The following is a 20,740-nucleotide window of genomic DNA, read 5'->3' as shown; positions in this document are numbered from 1 at the left end:
AAATACTTTCAGAAACGACTTCCTGACGCTTAAATCTATACTCAACGTTAACAAATTTCTCTTCTTCAGAAACGCTTTACTTGCCATTGCCAGTCTACATTTTATACCGCCTCTACTTCGACCATCATCAGTTATTTTGCTCCCCAAATAGCAAAACTCCTTTACTACTTTAAGTGTCTCATTTCCTAATCGCAGCATCACCCGACTTAATGCGACTACATTCCATTACCCTCGTTTTGCTTTTATTGATGTTCATCTTATATCCTCCTTTCAAGACACTGTCCATTCCATTCAACTGCTCTTCCAAGTCCTTTGCTGTCTCTGACAGAATTACAATGTCATCGGCGAACCTCAAAGTTTTTATTTCTTCTCCATGGATTTTAATACCTACTCCGAATTTTTCTTTTGTTTCCTTCACTGCTTGCTCAATATAAAGATTGAATATCATCGGGGAGAGGCTACAACCCTGTCTCACTCCTTTCCCAACCACTGCTTCCCTTTCATGCCCCTCGACTCTTATAATTCCCACCTGGTTTCTGTACAAATTGTAAATAGCCTTTCGATCCCTGTATTTTCCCCTGCCACCCACAGAATTTGAAAGAGAGTATTCCAGTCAACATTGTCAAAAGCTTTCTGTAAGTCTACAAATTCTAGAAACGTAGGTTTGCCTTTCCTTAATCTAACATCTAACAACTACTGATGCTTTATAAACCCGTTCAGTGTCTTCGAATCAGCTCCACCAGCTGCGGTTAGTGCATTCCATACTAGGGAAGGCTGCGAATCTGTATCACTTCTCGAGTGCCGGAGAGTACTGCCGATTTTTCTGTCCCTTTCAATTCATCACAAAACAAGTGTTTTCGGCAATTCTAACATACCAATTCCAAAACCCACCAAAATGCACCTCAAGCAACGAAGAGAAACTTAAACACGTACTTTAACATGCAACTGCAGCTAGCAACGGAAACTAACGACACATAGCATTGAGAAACATCTGAAACCGCTAAACTCGAACAAAGCCAAGGGCCCACTGGAATCCCTGTCAGATTCTATACCGAATCTGCGTTTGTGTTAGGCCCTCTTTTAACCATAGTCTACTGTGGACTCCTTCAGCAAACAATCATGCCCAGTAGTCAGAAGAAAGCACGGATCAGCGCTCCTCCTCCCCCCCCCCCCCCTCCCACATGAAGGGCAGCAGAAGCGATCCACAAAACTACTGTCCAATATTCTTGACATCCTTTACTTGTAGAACCCTGGAACATATTTGAGCTCAAAAGTAACGACTTATCTCGGAAAGACTGACGTCCTTCATGCCGACCCTTATGGATTCCGGAAACATAGATTACATGAAACCCAAGTCGCACTTTTCTCAGATGACATACTGAAAGCCATGGATAAAATGCCTCAATGCCGTCAGATAGATGGACTATTTCTCGATTTCCGAAAGATATTTTACTCAGTAATACATCTACGCTTATTAGCGAAAGTACGATCGCATGGGGTAGCAAGCATAATTTGTGAATTGATTAAGGAGTTTTTGGTACGGAGAGCACAGCAATTTATTTTGGTTCAAGCGTCATGAACAGATGTAGAAGTAACTTCAGGTGTGTCCCAGGGAAGTGTATAGGGAGAAAGGTGGTAGAAAGGTTGGTTACTTGCTTTGAATGGTCAGAAATGTAGAATTGTTGACTACACAAAACGAAAAATCGTAGTACCCTGTGGCTACGATATCGATGAATCATAAACAGAATTCGTCAACATATACAAATACCTGCTTGTAAAAATTTCTAGAGAGATGAAATGGACGATCACATACACTCAGTTCATAACTAAACCAGCTAGCAGACTTCGGTTCATTGGTAGAATACTGGGGACATTGTCATCAGTCTACGAAGGAGACTGTACGATGCTCGTGTGACCCAACCTGAAATATTGCTCAAGTGTTCGGGGCCTGTACCAGATAGGACTAACAAGGGTATTGAAAGTCTACAGATAAGGGCAACACGATTGGTCACAGGTTTGTTTGGCCCATGGAGAGAGTCACAGAGATGCTAAAGAAACTAGACTGGCAGACGCTTGAAAACAGACGCAAACTATCCCGACAAAGTATACTTACAAAGTTCCACTGACCAGCTTTAAAATGACGAATCAAGGAATATACTACAACTCCTTCCGTATCGTTCCAGTAGATATGGCTAGGGCAATATTAAACTAATTAAAGGGCGCTCAGACCCATTTAACCGATCATTCTTCTCGCACTTCGCTCCATACATGAATGAAATGCGAAGAAGCCGTAATAACTGATACAGTGAGATCGCGCAGCACGTCATCACGGATGGGAAGTTATCCACAGCTGTAACTGTAAGTTCGTTATATAGTGTGTGTGTGTGTGTGTGTGTGTGTGTGTGTGTGTGCGTGTGTGTGTGTGCGTGTGTCTGTACATGTGAGCATGTTTCACGCCCTTATTTCATCCAGTTAGATTAGACTGGATTATATTAGATATAATTTTTGTTCCGTAGGTCCACAGTGGCGAGCCACTCAAGGATGAAGAACATGCCAAAAAACAAGAATACAAAATAAATATTTCCATTTAAGAGGTAATAACGAACTTGTCACGAAACATGTAAATGTATAACACACTGATGTGCACACAACAATTCTTAAGCTAATGTAGCCACGGAAACAGAAAATTAGTTAGACCACTTATTTACATTAATCACATTATTACACTGGAAATTTCCGGAAATCGGATTTTACCTAACACTCACGTTCTCTGAGATTGTTAATAGTATATGCGTTACTTGGTTCCGCTGATAAATTCACCAATGGAATGGCAGCAATTAGTTGCCATTAAATGACTTAGGTTCCTCTTAAACTGAACTGTACGAACAACTCGTATGTCCCTCAAAGGTTTGTATAGCACTCAAAGGAGACTGTTGAGAAGTAAGGTGAGTTGTTTCCAAAACATTTTTCTTGCTTTTTTTTTACCAGACTTATCAAACCAGCCAGGTACCAGTAGATAACTTTTGTGGTCGTTCTTAAGTTATTGAAAAAGACGTATTCCTGGACAATGGACACCTCTCTGTAGCAAATGACGTGACTTTACATATTTGTAAATATTATTATTGCTTATAATATTCATTTCTTGAATTAGCTGTTGGCTTGAAAAAGATTTAAATAATTTGTGACAAATTTCATTATGGAATAAATATACTGGGTAGCAGTAATTAGTACCCCAGTCCCTTGAACAAGCCTATACATGACGTTTTTCAGTTCATTCCACAAATAATTCGTATCATACGGTCATCTAATGCATTCTAGCGAGACATTTACAAGCTTAGCATATCTTTTGCACAACGGATAGTTTTGGCAATGACAGCAACAAAAATTGTATGGTTCATTTAGTTTTAAAAGTCAATTAATGACGCATCAAAGCATATTATAATAGAGTCACACAGGTATTTGAAGAGTGAGGCTCTGCCACTCTCGTGATTTCCCTTCACTGCAAGAAACGACTTGTCAAAATCGTACGGAGGTTGATATTATTCCCTTAGGTTCAGTTAGTTGTATCTTCTAGAATTCCTCGCGGCCACTCTCACGAACCTCTGCTACACCGAGCGAACTTGTATTTGAATGTGCAGACTTAAGGCGATCGAATACCTTTTTGAAAAGATCAATCGGAGTCAATAGTTGTAACGTTCTTTTAAATAAAATGAACGAGAATGATGACGAAACTCTAACCGTCGTATAGCATGTTGTAACTACAAGTGGTGTGCTTACTCCGTGTTATTGTTAGCAAAACTTTACACGAATCGATTGGGCAATGCAACTCCCAATACCAATGACGAAATACAGTCACTGCAAAATACATTCAGCCCCTAGGCCCTGAATAATATGACCCTGTTCAAAACTGATAACTTCGGTCCCTGTGCACATAACAAGTAAATTAAATTGTCTGACCTCTAAAGCAGCAACGGAGTAACGCGATATACTCTGGTCTCTCATAAAAAATATGAATATGCTAACTACAAGCTCAGCAATGTGCAACGCTAGCCATAATACTTGAAATGCACATGAAATTCATTTGGCTGATAAAGGAGAACATTTAAGAAAATCCAGCTTCTTTAAAAAATATATGACCTGGAATGGTAGGCGGTACTGATTACTGTGAATTACTAACACTCAGTTTTTTTTAGGAAAGTTACATTGAAAGTTATGTTTGTATTTTCAAAAAAATCTGACAATTGAAGCTACAGTACTCACAATTGATTCACAAGCAATGAGATTTAAACAGCAAGTATTATCTAACTTCATTAATACAACATAAATGAAAATCATCAAATTACACATACCTCTGTTAATAAACCTTAAAAGTATTACGAAAATGAAATATTTAACTAGTTCTTTTCTCAAAACAGTTTACATACATTCTGGGGTTACTCAACAATTCTAAATTATCAGCCAACTCACCTATACTAACGCGCTGCCAGGAAACAGAAATCGTAATTACTGAACATCTTTACCTTATTTCCTTGAAGACTTCTGCTTCCACGTTCAACAATAATGACATAGCTACATTAATGTAACTCTTGGTGGCTTCAAACAGCACACCACAAAAACTGCTTTCCCTCACGGACAGCTACGTACAACTCTGCACCCAGCGCTCTCTTACTCCAACAAAGCAGCACAGTATCTTTGGCTCTGTGATCGCGCACAATCAGCGATCCACATTATCGAGCCTATCAGAGACGTTCATCGTTTACAGTATCCTAATTTCATTTTAATTTATTCATATTCTTATCTTATTCTGGCGCCACGTACAAGTGTGCAGTGGTATACAGGAGTATTAGGAGTATTTCGGCACTTGAGAGCAGATGAAATAAGAGAGTCTGGACATGGAGAATATATATAATGTAGCCAGCTGCTTTTTAATGTATAAAAATGAATGTTTGGTTGTCCAGCTTCTGTGCGTTCCTGCATACGACTGACTTGATTATAAAGAAACTTTAGTGAGCTGTTCTTGCGCACGCCTGCTAAAGTTTGTTTGAGGCTAAGAGCTGCCCATAGATCTGTAGGTGAAAAAGAGGTGACGTAGAATCTTAATTAAGGAATCTCTCAATTTCAATCGAATTTTGTATATACGTGACTTATTATATGTATAAACCTCCTTGGGGGGGGGGGATGTATTCTAACCAGGCCTTGGCGTGTGGATGAGAAGACTTGATATGTACAAATATTCGATAACGATCGATGTTAGCATAAAATCCACAGTTCTCTGGGTCGTTAGACGTTTGGTGCCGATCACAGTGACGTTTCACGCCTACGGCAAGGATAAGGGGGATGGATGCAAAGACAGTGACACATCAACATATCTCTGTAATCCCTGAAGGAATTCCTACCAAAACTGGCACACTTATCAACTGTTGTACGGAAAAATTTACTGTGACAATAGTATCCCATCCCTAGCACTTAGGCTGAGAACTTTCGGTCAAATAGGGTTTCAAAAAGGCACCACTCAGGAACGTCTCAAACAATTTTAACAAAGTGAAAATCTTCTCGGTCATTAGGCCGCGTCATATTTCTTCTAAAATGATCGACGTTTCGACCCCTCTGCTCTAGCAGTAGTGGACAACAGAAGATCCCGAGGAAGATCCCAGCAGAGGGGTCGAAACGTCAATCATTTTAGAAGAAATACGACGCGGCCTAATAACCCAGAAGATTTTAACTTCAGTGACAATGGCCACGAAAGCCTGCAGACTTACATAATTTTAACAAAATTTAGCACATACAAGACTTATTATTGCATAAAAGTACTGCGGAGTTTAGGAACCCTTACTGCCGCCATGGTGGGAGTGTGGAGGGGAAGGGGTGACATGTAGGGATGCGTTCCAGGGCCAAAGATCTTTCTACACGACTCATCATATGTACATTTACCGTTCTATTTAGAGTCACAGGGTCTGAAACAGCGGAGAATCAGACAATTGCCTTTGACTGTCCTCCTCGAAGTGCACTCGGGTAACGGTAGAATTATAAGCTTCCTCTGAATTCAGGTCAAACTGCATGGGTATATATGTACAGGGTGGTCCATTGATCGTGACCGGGCCAAACATCACACGAAATAAACGTCAAACGAAAAAACTACATAAAACGAAACTTGTCCAGCTTGAAGGGGGAAACCGGATGGCGCTATGGTCGGCCTGCTACATAGGTCAAACGGATATCAACTGCGTTTTTTAAAATAAGAACCCCCATTTTTTATTACATATTCGTGTAGTACGTAAAGAAATATGAATGTTTTAGTTCGACCACTTTTTTCGCTTTTTGATAGATGGCGCTGTAATAGTCACAAACATATGGCTCACAATTTTAGACGAACAGCTGGTAACAGGTAGGTTTTTTAAAATTAAAATACAGAACGTAGGTACGTTTGAACATTTTATTTCGGTTGTTCGAATGTGATACATGTACCTTTGTGAACTTATCCTTTCTGAGAACGCATGCTGTTACAGCTTAATTACCTGTAAATACCACATTAATTCAATAAATGCTCAAAATGATGTCCTTCAACCTCAGTGCATTTGGCAATACATGTAACGACATTCCTCTCAACAGCGAGTAGTTCGCCTTCCGTAATGTTCGCACATTCATTGACAATGCGCTGACGCATGTTGTCAGGGGTTGTCGGTGGATCACGAAAGCAAATATCCTTCAATTTTCGCCAAATAAAGAAATCCGGGGACGTCAGATCCGGCGAACGTGCGGGCCATGGTATGGTGCTTCGACGACTAATCCACCTGTCATGAAATATGCTGTTCAATACCGCTTCAACAGCACGCTAGCTATGTGCTGGACATCCATCATGTTGGAAGTACATCGCCATTCTGTCATGCAGTGAAACATCTAGTAGTAACATCGGTAGAACATTACGTGGGAAATCAGCATACATTGCACCATTTAGATTGCCATCGATAAAAATGGGGGCCAATTATCCTTCCTCCCATAATGCCGCACCATACATCAACCCGCCAAGGTCGCTGATGTTCCACTTGTCGCAGCCATCGTGGATTTCCCGTTGCCAAATAGTGCATATTATGCCGGTTTCTGTTACCGCTGTTGGTGAATGACGCTTCGTCGCTAAATGGAACGCGTGCAAAAAGTCGTCCCGTAATTTCTCTTGTGCCCAGTGGCAGAACTGTACACGACGTTCAAAGTCGTCGCCATGCAATTCCTGGTGCATAGAAATATGGCACGGGTTGAATCGATGTTGATGTAGCATTCTCAACACCGACGTTTATGAGATTCCCGATTGTCGTACAATTTGTCTGCTACTGATGTGCGGATTAGCCGCTACAGCAGCTAGAACACCTACTTGGGCATCATCATTTGTTGCAGGTCGTGGTTGACGTTTCACATGTGGCTGAACACTTCCTGTTTCCTTAAATAACGTAACTATCCCGCGAACGGTCCGGCCACTTGGATGATGTCGTCCAGGATACCGAGCAGCATACACAGCACACACCCGTTCGGCATTTTGATCACAATAGCCATACATCAACACGATATCGACCTTTTCCGCAATTGGTAAACGGTCCATTTTAACACGGGTAATGTATCACGAAGCAAATACCATCCGCACTGGCGGAATGTTACTTGATACCACGCACTTATACGTTTGTGACTATTACAGCGCCATCTACATCTACATCTACATCTACATATACATTGACACTCCGCAAGCCACCCAACGGTGTGTGGCGGAGGGCACTCTACGTGCCACTGTCATTACCTCCCTTTCCTGTTCCAGTCGCGTATGGTTCGCGGGAAGAACGACTGTCTGAAAGCCTCCGTGCGCGCTCTAATCTCTCTAATTTTACATTCGTGATCTCCTCGGGAGGTATAAGTAGGGGGAAGCAATATATTCGATACCTCATCCAGAAACGCACCCTCTCGAAACCTGGCGAGCAAGCTACACCGCGATGCAGAGCGCCTCTCTTGCAGAGTCTGCCACTTGAGTTTATTAAACATCTCCGTAACGCTATCACGGTTACCAAATAACCCTGTGACGAAACGCGCCGCTCTTCTTTGGATCTTCTCTATCTCCTCCGTCAGACCGATCTGGTACGGATCCCACACTGATGAGCAATACTCAAGTATAGGTCGAACGAGTGTTTTGTAAGCCACCTCCTTTGTTGATGGACTACATTTTCTAAGCACTCTCCCAATGAATCTCAACCTGGTACCCGCCTTACCAACAATTAATTTTATATGATCATTCCACTTCAAATCGTTCTGCACGCATACTCCCAGATATTTTACAGAAGTAACTGCTACCAGTGTTTGTTCCGCTATCATATAATCATACAATAAAGGATCCTTCTTTCTATGTATTCGCAATACATTACATTTGTCTATGTTAAGGGTCAGTTGCCACTCCCTGCACCAAGTGCCTATCCGCTGCAGATGTTCCTGCATTTCGCTACAATTTTGTAATGCTGCAACTTCTCTGTATACTACAGCATCATCCGCGAAAAGCCGCATGGAACTTCCGACACTATCTACTAAGTCATTTATATATATTGTGAAAAGCAATGGTCCCATAACACTCCCATGTGGCACGCCAGAGGTCACTTTAACGTCTGTAGACGTCTCTCCATTGATAACAACATGCTGTGTTCTGTTTGCTAAAAACTCTTCAATCCAGCCACACAGCTGGTCTGATATTCCGTAGGCTCTTACTTTGTTTATCAGGCGACAGTGCGGAACTGTATCGAACGCCTTCCGGAAGAAAAATAGCATCTACCTGGGAGCCTGTATCTAATATTTTCTGGGTCTCATGAACAAATAAGGCGAGTTGGGTCTCACACGATCGCTGCTTCCGGAATCCATGTTGATTCCTACATAGTAGATTCTGGGTTTCCAGAAATGACATGATACGCGAGAAAAAAACATGTTCTACCACAAAACGAAAAAAGTGATCCAACTAAAACATTCATATTTCTTTAGTACTACACGAATATGTAATAAAAAATGTGGGTTCCTATTTTTAAAAAAACGCAGTTGACATACGTTTCACCTATGGCAGCGCCATGTAGCGGGCCAACCATGACGCCATCTGGTTTCCCTCTTCAAGCTAGAAGAGTTTCGTTCTTTGTAGTTTTCTCGTTTGATGCTTATTTCGTGGTTTACTTGGCCCAGTCAGACCATATTGTGTGTGTGTGTGTGTGTGTGTGTCACATGAATGTGACGTACGCTTACGTTGCTGAAGCCATGGGCAACAAACTACGTAATTTAATGCCATTCTGTTCCATCTTTTCTACATGTAAACGTTTGTGCTTTCTATATGCCTGCCTAGTTAAAAAGAAAAGGAGGTATTGAACTGCATGTTAGGCATAGCTAGTATTTCTGAAAGTAACAAATTGAAAGGAAAATGCCACAAATTAACAAAAAAGGCATAGAACAGGCTGATGAGTTGTTTGTATTTAGGGAAGTCGATGCCGGTTATTGGAATGAAGAGCGCTTTTCGTGTGCCGCTTACACTATAAAATAGCGATACTCAAAGCACGCTCCACCGAGCCCTGGGGCTCCACCGAAATAATATCAACCTAAAAAACAAAGCACATCACGCACTATCAAACACAGAGAAAAGCAACTCTTCTAAACATCAAATCAATACTGGTTTTATTAAGGTTATTTTTCTCTCAGTGCGAAATAGCCGAAAATGAGGGGACAAGCAGCACAATCATTCCATAATAACGCTCTGATCAAAAATTACGTACTCTCTCCCTCTCCCTCTGCATGCTGTCTCATCTACACACGCTGCGAACATTCCGCTACGCTAGACTCCATCTCTCTTTCATCCAAAAACATCTTGATCCGCTTCGAAAGATTTTGTCACCTCACCACCCGGGCTATACAAACCCATGCTCAGCAGCCCACTCTTCAGTTCGTACTCGAGTTTACAGTTGCAACGTGCAGTCCATTTTAGCGAGGCGTTTGCCCGCCCCACTCTCAGATCGCAGTATATTTGAGTCATGTTTGTTATTGACTATAGATGTAAAATTCAATATTTAGTGGAAATATTTTCTGTGTCCGTCACATTCTAAAATGAAACTGTTGCCTTTAGAAGACAGAATGGGCGCGTTAGCTTAAAGGTGTTGCAACAAAGGTTTGAGAACTGGTTCACCCGGAAGATGCAGCATCAACTTCAAAGATCTCATAAAATCATATGTGGCAGACATAACATAGTGTGCTGTTGCACAGGAGCATAATTTTACGATGCAGGCTTAAAATTTTGTTAAAGTTCTATCAGCCGAGCTTGAAATAGAGTACGCCAGCTCTGGGTTGGTGTGCCGATCGTTATATTAACAAGACATGCAACAGACCTCGAAAGGAGACAGACTCAAACGCAAGCACAGAATCATTATTGAAATTAACATAGCAAAGCAAGGACCACTGATGGGACCGTTAACTGAGGATAAATGTGTTCATACATCCACAACCACTACGACAAAGGTGTGGGCTTGGCCCAATAAATAGCGATTATTCTGCAGCTCAAGAACACATTCTACCATGCTACCATTCTGTCTGTATCGCTAGAACCAGAGACAATGACAATCTATGAAGTTTCATGGAAACCACTACATCCTGATCAAAGATGGCCAGCTTGGTGACTTAGACACTGAGACACAGCCAATACAATGCATTGCACACCCGTGGTCTGCCACTACTGCTCATTTCGGACCACGAGACTGGTGAGCAACCAGCCCTCCTCCATTACTGGGTCATCACAGATGACCTGAAGACCGCGTTCTTCGCACCGAGCAGGCAACGCACGCTCACGCAGCCTTCTGGCCGAGTATCTGCTGCAATCTTGGTCGATCTGTAGTGGGTCCCAGGGCGTATTCTTCACGACAACTGGCATCCTGGACCAGAGTCGACAGTCTCCACCAGAGCGCACGATGGGCTGTCTTCAAGAGCGCTAAGGTGGTAGCCGTACTGTGCCAACGCAAAACGTCTGGGCGGGCAGCCCCTTTCTCGTCCCGCCACCGACGCCAGCACAGCACACGCTGACTTAGACTCTGCGGCGGCCGGCCGCCAGCCAGGTTTTACGTCAACGAGTGTACCAATCTGGCCGTGGCACTGATTCGCGGCGGCAACGTCACGACTCTCTGATGACACGTCAGCACTCTTTCACTGCCCGTGCACTCACTCCCTGTGGTGACTGCACCTCTGGAGATAGTTGTACCTTTGTAAATCTGCACGAGGAATAAATGTTGTTACTAATGGAAATGAGCGTTTGGCGTCATTGGTCGGGAGGCCCCTTACGGGACAGGTCCGGCCACCTTGGCGCAGGTCTTATTACATTAGACGCCACATTGGGCGACCTGTACGGCGGATGGGGAAGATAATGAAGACGACACAACACCCAGTCCCTGAGCGGAGAAAATCTCTGACCCAGCCGGGAATCGAACCCGGGCACGTAGGATGGCAATCCGTCACGCTGACCACTCAGCTATCGGGGTGAACTTTTTACTAATATCACTGTATCACTGACGCCTCGGCTGGACCTGCAAATGGATAATCTGACTGATGATGCTGAACTGGCTATCTTGCTGATAATAATTGAATAATTGTATGATATCCATGTAAACATTCACTCGAAGGATACTTGCTTGCCGCGCGGAGTGGCCACGCGGTTTGAGACGCCACGTCACGGATTGCGCGACCCCTTCTGACAGAGGTTCGAGTCCTCCCTCGGGCGTGTGTGTGTGTGTGTGTGTGTGTGTGTGTGTGTGTGTGTGTTGCTCTTAAGTAATGTGTAAGTCTAGGGACCGATGACCTCAGTAGTTTGGTACCTTGCTTATGCAGTAAGCATTGCTGGCAACTAACACCATCGGAAAAGAAATTTTCTACAGAATTAACAAATTTTTTGTATAACCATCCCGACTGGAACGATTGTAACGATATTTGTACATATGGGGCAAGGTAATGACAGGTAAAATAGCAGAAGCGGTATCGCTAGTAAAAACTAAAGCGCCACACTGTGGTTCCAGACATTTTATCCCGCATAGACGAGCAGTTGCGATAAAGAGAACGCCGCGAAATGTAAAATTGGTTCTCTATGTTGCAGTAAAAATAATTAGTTACATTAAACACGCGCTTTTCAGAACCAGTTAGTTTCAATATTGTGTGAAGACTATGAGAGTAGACATGAAACACTACAGCTCCACACTCACACCGGTGGTTCTCAGGGAGATACCTTAACAAAATTATTGGAACTACGAGCTGAATTACAAGCTTTTATAACTGATATATCTTTTAAATTAAAAGATCGTTTGATCGATGTGACTTGGTTATTCGGACTAGCTCTTTCGGCAGATATACTTCGAAGAAATACTGAATTAAATTTATCTTTACGAGGAAAACATACAGCTTTCATTACTAATAACAAAATAACCGCCGCATAAAAAGATTTTCGGATTGTTTGTCTTGAGAACTAGAAAGCTTTTTAACACTGCGTGTGTTTGTATGTGAGACAGCACAATTACCAAATAAAATACTTGAAGAACTGGCCCAATGTCTCCATGATGTCCAATATCACTTCATAATTTTTGGTGCAGGGATCGTGATGAATGTCCACAACTAACCACGAAGTCTCTGACTGCTGATCTCCACTTCCCTGCAACATTCTGGTGTGGAATAGGATTCTCAGCATATTCAGCTACAAAGACAAAATACCCCATTCGACTGGATGCTTAATCGGACACACATTTTCAGCTCTCTTCTGTCAAGCGTGACAAACTGTTTATCAAAAATAAAAAAGAACTCCACATCTCCCATTAAATGGTTCAAATCAAATGGTTCAAATGGCTCTGAGCACTATGGGACTTAACATCTGAGATCATCAGTCCCCTAGAACTTAGAACTACTTAAACCTAACTAACCTAAGGACATCACACACATCCATGCCCGAGGCAGGATTCGGACCTGCGACCGTAGCGGTCGTGCGGTTCCAGACTGAAGCGCCCAGAACCGCTCGTCCGCCACGGCCGGCCCATTAAATGGAAAATATTTTTCCAATTTACAGTGGAATCAATACAGAGTTATTCTGTGTACAATGAGGTGACGAAAGTCATGAGACATATCGTAATGCCGTGACGGACCTCCTTTTACCCAGAGCAGTGCTGCGTCTCGACATGGCATGGACTCAACAAGTCGTTGGAAGACCCCTGCAGAAATACTGAGCCATGCTGTCTCTAAAGCTGTCCATAAATGCTGAAATGTTGCCAGCACATGATGTTCTGCACGGACTGACCTCTCGATTACGTCCCATAAATGTTCGACGGGACTCATGTCGGGCGGTCTGGGTGGCCAGATCATTCGCTCGAACTGTCCAGAATCTTCTTCTAGCCGATCGTGAACAACCGTGGTCCGGTGACATGGCGCATTGTCATCCGTAAAAATTTCATCCGTGGAAGGTTACAAATCGTCTCCAAGTTGCCGAACATAACCATTTCCAGTCAATTATCGGTCCAGCTGGACCACAGGACGCTGTCTATTCTATACAAACACAGCTCACACCATTATTAAGCCACCAGCTTGCACCATTCCTTGTTGACAACTTGGGGCCATAGCTTCGTGAAGTCTGTACCTCACTCTAACCCTATCATCAGCTCTTACCAACAGAAATTGGGACTCATCTCACCAGGCCACAGTTTTGCAGTGGTTCAGGGTTCAGCAGATATAGTCACGAGCCCCGGAGACGCGCTGCTGGCGATGTCGTGCTGTTACCAAAGGCACTCGCATTATTCATCTGCTGCCACAGCCCATTAACTGCAAACTTAGGCCCACTGTCCTAACGGATATGCTCGTCGCGCGTACGACATCTACACCCACATCTAGATCTACATCCACCTCTAGATCCACATGGATATCCTGCAAATCACATTTAAGTGCCTGGCAGAGGGTTCATAGAACCACCATTACAATTCTCAATTATTCCAATCTTGTATAGCACGCGGAAAGAATGAACGTCTATATCTTTCCGTACGAGCTCTGTTTCCCTTATTTTATCGTGGTGATCGTTCCTCCCTGTTGGTAATTGGAATTCTGTGAGAAGATCCCGCCGCAACGAAAAAGGCATTTCTTTTAATGACTTCCAGCCCAAATCCTGTATCATTTCTTTGACACTCTCTCCCATATTTCGCGATAATACAAAACGTGCTGCCTTTCTTTGAACTTTTTCGATGTACTCCGTCAGTCCTATCTGGTAAGGATACCACACCGCGCAGCAGTATTCTAAAAAGAGGACGGGCAAGAGTAATGTTGGCAGTGTCTTTAGCAGGTCTGTTACATTTTCTAAGTGCCCCGCCAATAAAACGCAGTTTTTGGTTAACCTTCCCCACAACATTTCCTACGTGTTCCTTCCAATTTAAGTTGTTCGTAATTGTAATACCTAGGTATTTAGTTGAATTTACGGCTTTTAGCTTGATTTATCGTGTGACCGAAGTTTAAGGAGTTCCTTTTAGCACTTTTAGCTACTTACACTTTTCGTTATTTAGGGTCAACTGCCACTTTTTGTACCATTCAGATATCTTTTCTAAATTGTTTTGCAGTTTGTTTTGATCTTCTGAGGACTTTATTAGTCGATAAACGACAGCGTCATCTGCAAACAAACGGCTGCTCAGATTGTCTTCAGAATCGTTTATATAGATAAGGAACAGCAAAGGGCCTATAACACTACCTTGGGGAATGGCAGAAATCACTTCTATTTTACTCGATGACTTTCCGTCAATTACTACGAACTCTGACCTCTCTGACAGGAAATCGCAAATCCAGTCACATAACTGAGACGATATTCGATAAGCACGCAATTTCACTACGAGCCGCTTGTGTGGTACAGTGTCAAAAGCCTTCTGGAATTCCAGAATTACGGAACCGATCTGAAATCCCTTGTCAACAGCACTCAACACTTCATGTGAATAAAGAGCTAGTTGTGTTTCACAGGAACGACGTTTTCTAAACCCATGTTGACTGTGTGTCAATAGACCGTTTTATTTTCGAGGTAATTCATAATGTTCAATCACAATATGTTCCAAAATGCTGCTGCATATCGACATTAACGATATGGGCCTGTAATTTAGTGGATTACTCCTACCACCTTTCTTGAATATTGGTGTGCTCTGTGCAACTTTCCAGTCCTTGGGTACGGATTTTTCGTCGAGCGGACGGTTGTATATAATTGTTAAAAAAAATGGTTCAAATGGCTCTGAGCACTATGGGACTTAACAACTATGGTCATCAGTCCCCTATAACTTAGAACTACTTAAACCTAACTAACCTAAGGACATCACAAACATCCATGCCCGAGGCAGGATTCGAACCTGCGACCGTAGCGGTCACGCGGTTCCAGACTGAAGCGCCTAGAACCGCATGGCTACACCGGCCGGCTATAATTGTTAAGTATGGAGCTAATGCATCAGCATGCTCCGAAAGGAACCTAATCCGTATACAGTCTGGACCAGAACACTTGCTTTTATTAAGTGATTCAAGTTGCTTCACTACTCTGAGGATATTTACTTCTACGTTACTCATGTTGGCAGTTGTTCTCGATTCGAATTCTGGATTATTTACTTCGTCTTCTTTTGTGAAGGCATTTCGGAAGACTGTGTTTAGTAACTCTGCTTTGGCAGCACTGTCTTCGATAGTAACTCCATTGCTATCGCGCAGAGAAAGCATTGATTGTTTCTTGCCTTTATCATACTTCACATATGACCACAATCTCTTTGGATTTTCTGCCAGGTTTCGAGACAAAGTTTCGTTGTGGAAACTGTTATAGACATCTCGCACTGAAGTCTGCGCTAAATTTCGAGCTTTTGTAAAAGATAGCCAACCTTGGGGATTTTGCGTCCGTTTAAATTTGGTATGTTTGTTTCGTTGTTTCTGCAACAGTGTTCTGATCCGTTTTGTGTACCAAGGAGGATCAGCTCTGTCGTTTGTTAATTTGTTTGGTATAAACCTCTCAATTGCTGCCGATACTATTTCTTTGAATTTAGCCACATCTGGTCTACACTTATATTATTTATTTGGAATGAGTGGAGATTGTCTCTCAGGAAGGCGTCAAGTGAATTTTTATCTGCTTTTTTTGAATAGGTATATTTTTAGCTTCTTTTTCGAGGATTTGGGGATTACAATATTCAGTCTCTCTACGACAACCCTGTGTTCATTAATCCCTGAATCGGTTTTGAGGCACGTTATTAACTCAGGATTATTTGTAGCTAAGATTTCTACTTTTATTTCACGCAGTGTTGCTGGCCTGTTAGCCCTGACAAATCGATGCAAATGCCGCTTCTCTCGGTCGTTAAGTGAAAGCCATCGGCCACTGCGCTGTCCGAGCTGAAATACAATGCCTGGAATGTGCTATTCTCGGCACACTCTTGACACTGTGGATCACGGAACATTGAATTCCCTAACCATTTCCGAAATGGAATGACGCACGCACGTAGCTGCAACTACCAAACCTCATTCAGAGTCTGTTAATTCGCGTCATGCGGCCATAATCACGTAGGACACAGTTTTAGATGAATCACGTGAGTACAAATGACAGCTCTACCAGTAAGCTGCGTTTTTCTGCCTTGTACACGACTCTACCGCCGTTTGTATATGTGCATATCGTTATCCCGTTATTTTTGTTGCCTCAGTGAATCTTATTATTGTCTGTTTTATACATTTTTTGGAAGTCAGTAGCGTATAATGTACCTATTTTTGTCTGCGTTTCATTAAATGATTGTGAATAAAGAATTAACGTCAAAAGAGGTTTTGATTATTTTAAGGCTCCATAAAACATGATATTTCAAAAGGATTCTGTCACAAAAAATATTCGAGAACGCTGCTGTAGTGTAGTTCCTCTGTGTCGCAGGGGGCGTGGCGCTGGGCGTGCTGGGTAAGCGAGCGACGCGTCACGGCCTGTTCCCGGGTGTGGTGGTGAGCTGCCTGCTCCACGTGGCCGCCTTCTGCCTCGCCTTCCTTAACCTGCCCGACGCGGCGCCATTCAAGGACACCGAAGACCCGGCCTTCATCAACAGCAAGTGAGCTACACACTCCTGTCTCCATATTCGCTGTTTCAGCTAAACAGATACACTGGCCGAAAATGCTTTCCAATTCTGGTTGGTAACTGTAAGAACGTCACCGATATTGTCAACGGAGGGCTTACACTGTCTAGCCAAAAAAGTGATCGACCAAGAAGAAGAGGAAGCAAAATGAAACTTCACGCATTGAGATGGTAAATGTAAATGTCGTGTGGTTTCGAGTTGACGCCCCTTCGGCGACTTGCGCGTCGATGGGGATGAAATGATGATGATTAGGACAACACAACACACAGTCGCTGAGCGAAGAAAATCTCCGACACAGCCGGGAATCGAACCCGGGCCCTTAGGATTGACATTCTGTCGCGTTGACCACTTAGCTACCGGGGGCGAACATTGAGATGGTATGTGATGTTATTTCAGCGATTACAAAATAGTCAAATTTAAGAAGACGTTGGCAGTATGAGACCATTTACCAGTATGATGTTGCATCCCCTCTGACCTGATTGCACGCAATGATTCGGTTTAGAAGGGAGTCAAATGGTTCAAATGGCTCTGAGCACTATGGGACTCAACTGCTGTGGTCATAAGTCCCCTAGAACTTAGAACTACTTAAACCTAACTAACCTAAGGACATCACACACATCCATGCCCGAGGCAGGATTCGAACCTGCGACCGTAGCGGTCGTGCGGTTCCCGACTGTAGCGCCTTTAACCGCTCGGCCACTCCGGCCGGCAGAAGGGAGTCATAAAGCAATAGTATCCTCTCCTGAGGCAAACTGGCCCATAACTCTTGTAACTGGCTCTTGATATCCTCGATACAAGTACAGTGATAGAGTCGACACCGAAGTTGATCCTACACATCTTCTGCGAAAACAGATCTGGGGATGTTGCTGGCAATGCGAGTACTTCAACATCACGCAGACATCTTACTGAGACATGTGCCATGTGAGGGTGAAAATTGTCCTTCTGAAACACGCCATCAGGATACTCTCACTTGAAAGGTAACACATGGGGAGACAGGTTGGGTATGGTACTGAAGCAAAGCAAGCGCTGTATCATGTGTGAGATACAGAGGGGAGAGAGTGTGCCGGGACTTACCCCAGTTCACTGCTAGCAGCGCCACGTCACCTTAACGCGTATGCGCGTAGCGCGCAAGTATTGCACCATAATTAAGTATGAAATTGAAAATCGAAATTTATGTTTAAAACTTCGTTGAAATAGGGTTTAGTGTTATAATGTTCCAAATACCAAGTTTTTATGTTCTAGACTTAACAGTTTACCTAAAAATGCAGTTTTAAGAGAAAAAAAGTGGCGCTAAATAATGAAGCTAGAAAGCCAGAATTTGGCCAGAAGGTGCAGTTAGAGCTCATAAATGGTGCAGGTTTCCAAAACCATATAACGAAAATTAACACTGGAATCCACGTTCTTGGGAAAAATCAGAGGCGCTAAATAATGGACTTAGAAACAAGAAAATTTGTTTTGGGCTTCACCCCAAAAATAATAACTGAGAGACCACGTTAAGCTACCTCTTATAGTTTTTGAGTAATTAAGTAATAACCAATTTTGCAACTAAAGTATACCCAATCGTAGTACATTAATCACCTGTAATTTTAATGATAAGAGAATTTTGGTTAAAGTGAATGGTAAAACACACCAAATGAAAAAGCTATATCAAATTTGAGAGTTGTAGTATTCATGGCGGCCGATATGTGTTAGTAAAGGTAAGGTTCAGAGGTAACGATCTACCGTTAGTTACACTATGAAATTTCTAGAAGACGAAGTTTTCATTCTAGCGAGCTGAAACTTTTTCGGTGAATTCAAACAACTTAACTGCAGTATGCGGATAACCGTAAACAACAGATGTTCCCTCGGCCGTCCGCTCCGCCACCTACACTCCTGGAAATTGAAATAAGAACACCGTGAATTCATTGTCCCAGGAAGGGGAAACTTTATTGACACATTCCTGGGGTCAGATACATCACATGATCACACTGACAGAACCACAGGCACATAGACACAGGCAACAGAGCATGGACAATGTCGGCACTAGTACAGTGTATATCCACCTTTCGCAGCAATGCAGGCTGCTATTCTCCCATGGAGACGATCGTAGAGATGCTGGATGTAGTCCTGTGGAACGGCTTGCCATGCCATTTCCACCTGGCGCCTCAGTTGGACCAGCGTTCGTGCTGGACGTGCAGACCGCGTGAGACGACGCTTCATCCAGTCCCAAACATGCTCAATGCGGGACAGATCCGGAGATCTTGCTGGCCAGGGTAGTTGACTTACACCATCTAGAGCACGTTGGGTGGCACGGGATACATGCGGACGTGCATTGTCCTGTTGGAACAGCAAGTTCCCTTGCCGGTCTAGGAATGGTAGAACGATGGGTTCGATGACGGTTTGGATGTACCGTGCACTATTCAGTGTCCCCTCGACGATCACCAGTGGTGTACGGCCAGTGTAGGAGATCGCTCCCCACACCATGATGCCGGGTGTTGGCCCTGTGTGCCTCGGTCGTATGCAGTCCTGATTGTGGCGCTCACCTGCACGGCGCCAAACACGCATATGATCATCATTGGCACCAAGGCAGAAGCGACACGTCTCCATTCGTCCCTCCATTCACGCCTTTCGCGACACCACTGGAGGTGGGCTGCACGATGTTGGGGCGTGAGCGGAAGACGGCCTAACGGTGTGCGGGACCGTAGCCCAGCTTCATGGAGACGGTTGCGAATGGTCCTCGCCGATAGCCCAGGAGCAACAGTGTCCCTAATTTGCTGGGAAGTGGCGGTGCGGTCCCCTACGGCACTGCGTAGGATCCTACGGTCTTGGCGTGCATCCGTGCGTCGCTGCAGTCCGGTCCCAGGTCGACGGGCACGTGCCCCTTCCGCCGACCACTGGCGACAACATCGATGTACTGTGGAGACCTCACGCCCCACGTGTTGAGCAATTCGGCGGTACGTCCACCCGGCCTCCCGCATGCCCACTATACGCCCTCGCTCAAAGTCCGTCAACTGCACATACGGTTCACGTCCACGCTGTCGCGGCATGCTACCAGTGTTAAAGACTGCGATGGAGCTCCGTATGCCACGGCAAACTGGCTGACACTGACGGTGGCGGTGCACAAATGCTGCGCAGCTAGCGCCATTCGACGGCCAACACCGCGGTTCCTGGTGTGTCCGCTGTGCCGTGCGTGTGATCATTGCTTGTACAGCCCTCTCGCAGTGTCCGGAGCAAGTATGGTGGGTCTGACACACCGGTGTCAATGTGTTCTTTTTTCCATTTGCAGGAGTGTATATAAATACAGCCCGAGAGGCAGTAGTAAGATTCACTTCGCATTTAGCTGCTGTAAGATCCACCTATGTTAAACGTCGGATCGCGCTCAGCCTCCGATGACGTCAGAGCCGAACTGTGTCAAAGCGCGTATTTTGCGGTAAAAACGGATAGTGAACTAGCGAGGACCGTACACTGTCCTGAATCGCTTAGAATCCGCTAGAGTGACTGTTAGTGTGCCGCCCGTGTGAATTACAATTCCGCATGGCAAGTGGTGGCTTTATTTCCATTTTTATGGCGAGCGTTTATTTTGAAAATTTATTACAAACTTTCATTGAGTAATTTTAGTCAGGGCGAAAGACAATCAGGTAGGAACGTACCGT

At 43.8% G+C, this 20,740-nt stretch overlaps 1 protein-coding gene across 1 annotated transcript in view; it reads left to right on the top strand.

Moving 5' to 3' along the window:
• The window catches only part of LOC124619965 (UNC93-like protein MFSD11), a 175,599-nt gene that overhangs the window by 123,149 nt on the left and 31,710 nt on the right, over positions 1-20,740 (top strand). Inside the window, exon 6 of the mRNA XM_047146627.1 lies at positions 16,916-17,084. Within this exon, the coding sequence (XP_047002583.1) occupies positions 16,916-17,084 (169 nt within the window). The remainder of the gene's footprint in view (positions 1-16,915; positions 17,085-20,740) is intronic.

The sequence above is a fragment of the Schistocerca americana genome, chromosome 6 (assembly GCF_021461395.2).
Source record: "Schistocerca americana isolate TAMUIC-IGC-003095 chromosome 6, iqSchAmer2.1, whole genome shotgun sequence".
Taxonomy (NCBI): domain Eukaryota; kingdom Metazoa; phylum Arthropoda; class Insecta; order Orthoptera; family Acrididae; genus Schistocerca; species Schistocerca americana.
Note: the sequence above shows the minus strand (reverse complement) of the source record. Positions and strands in the feature narration are given on the sequence as shown.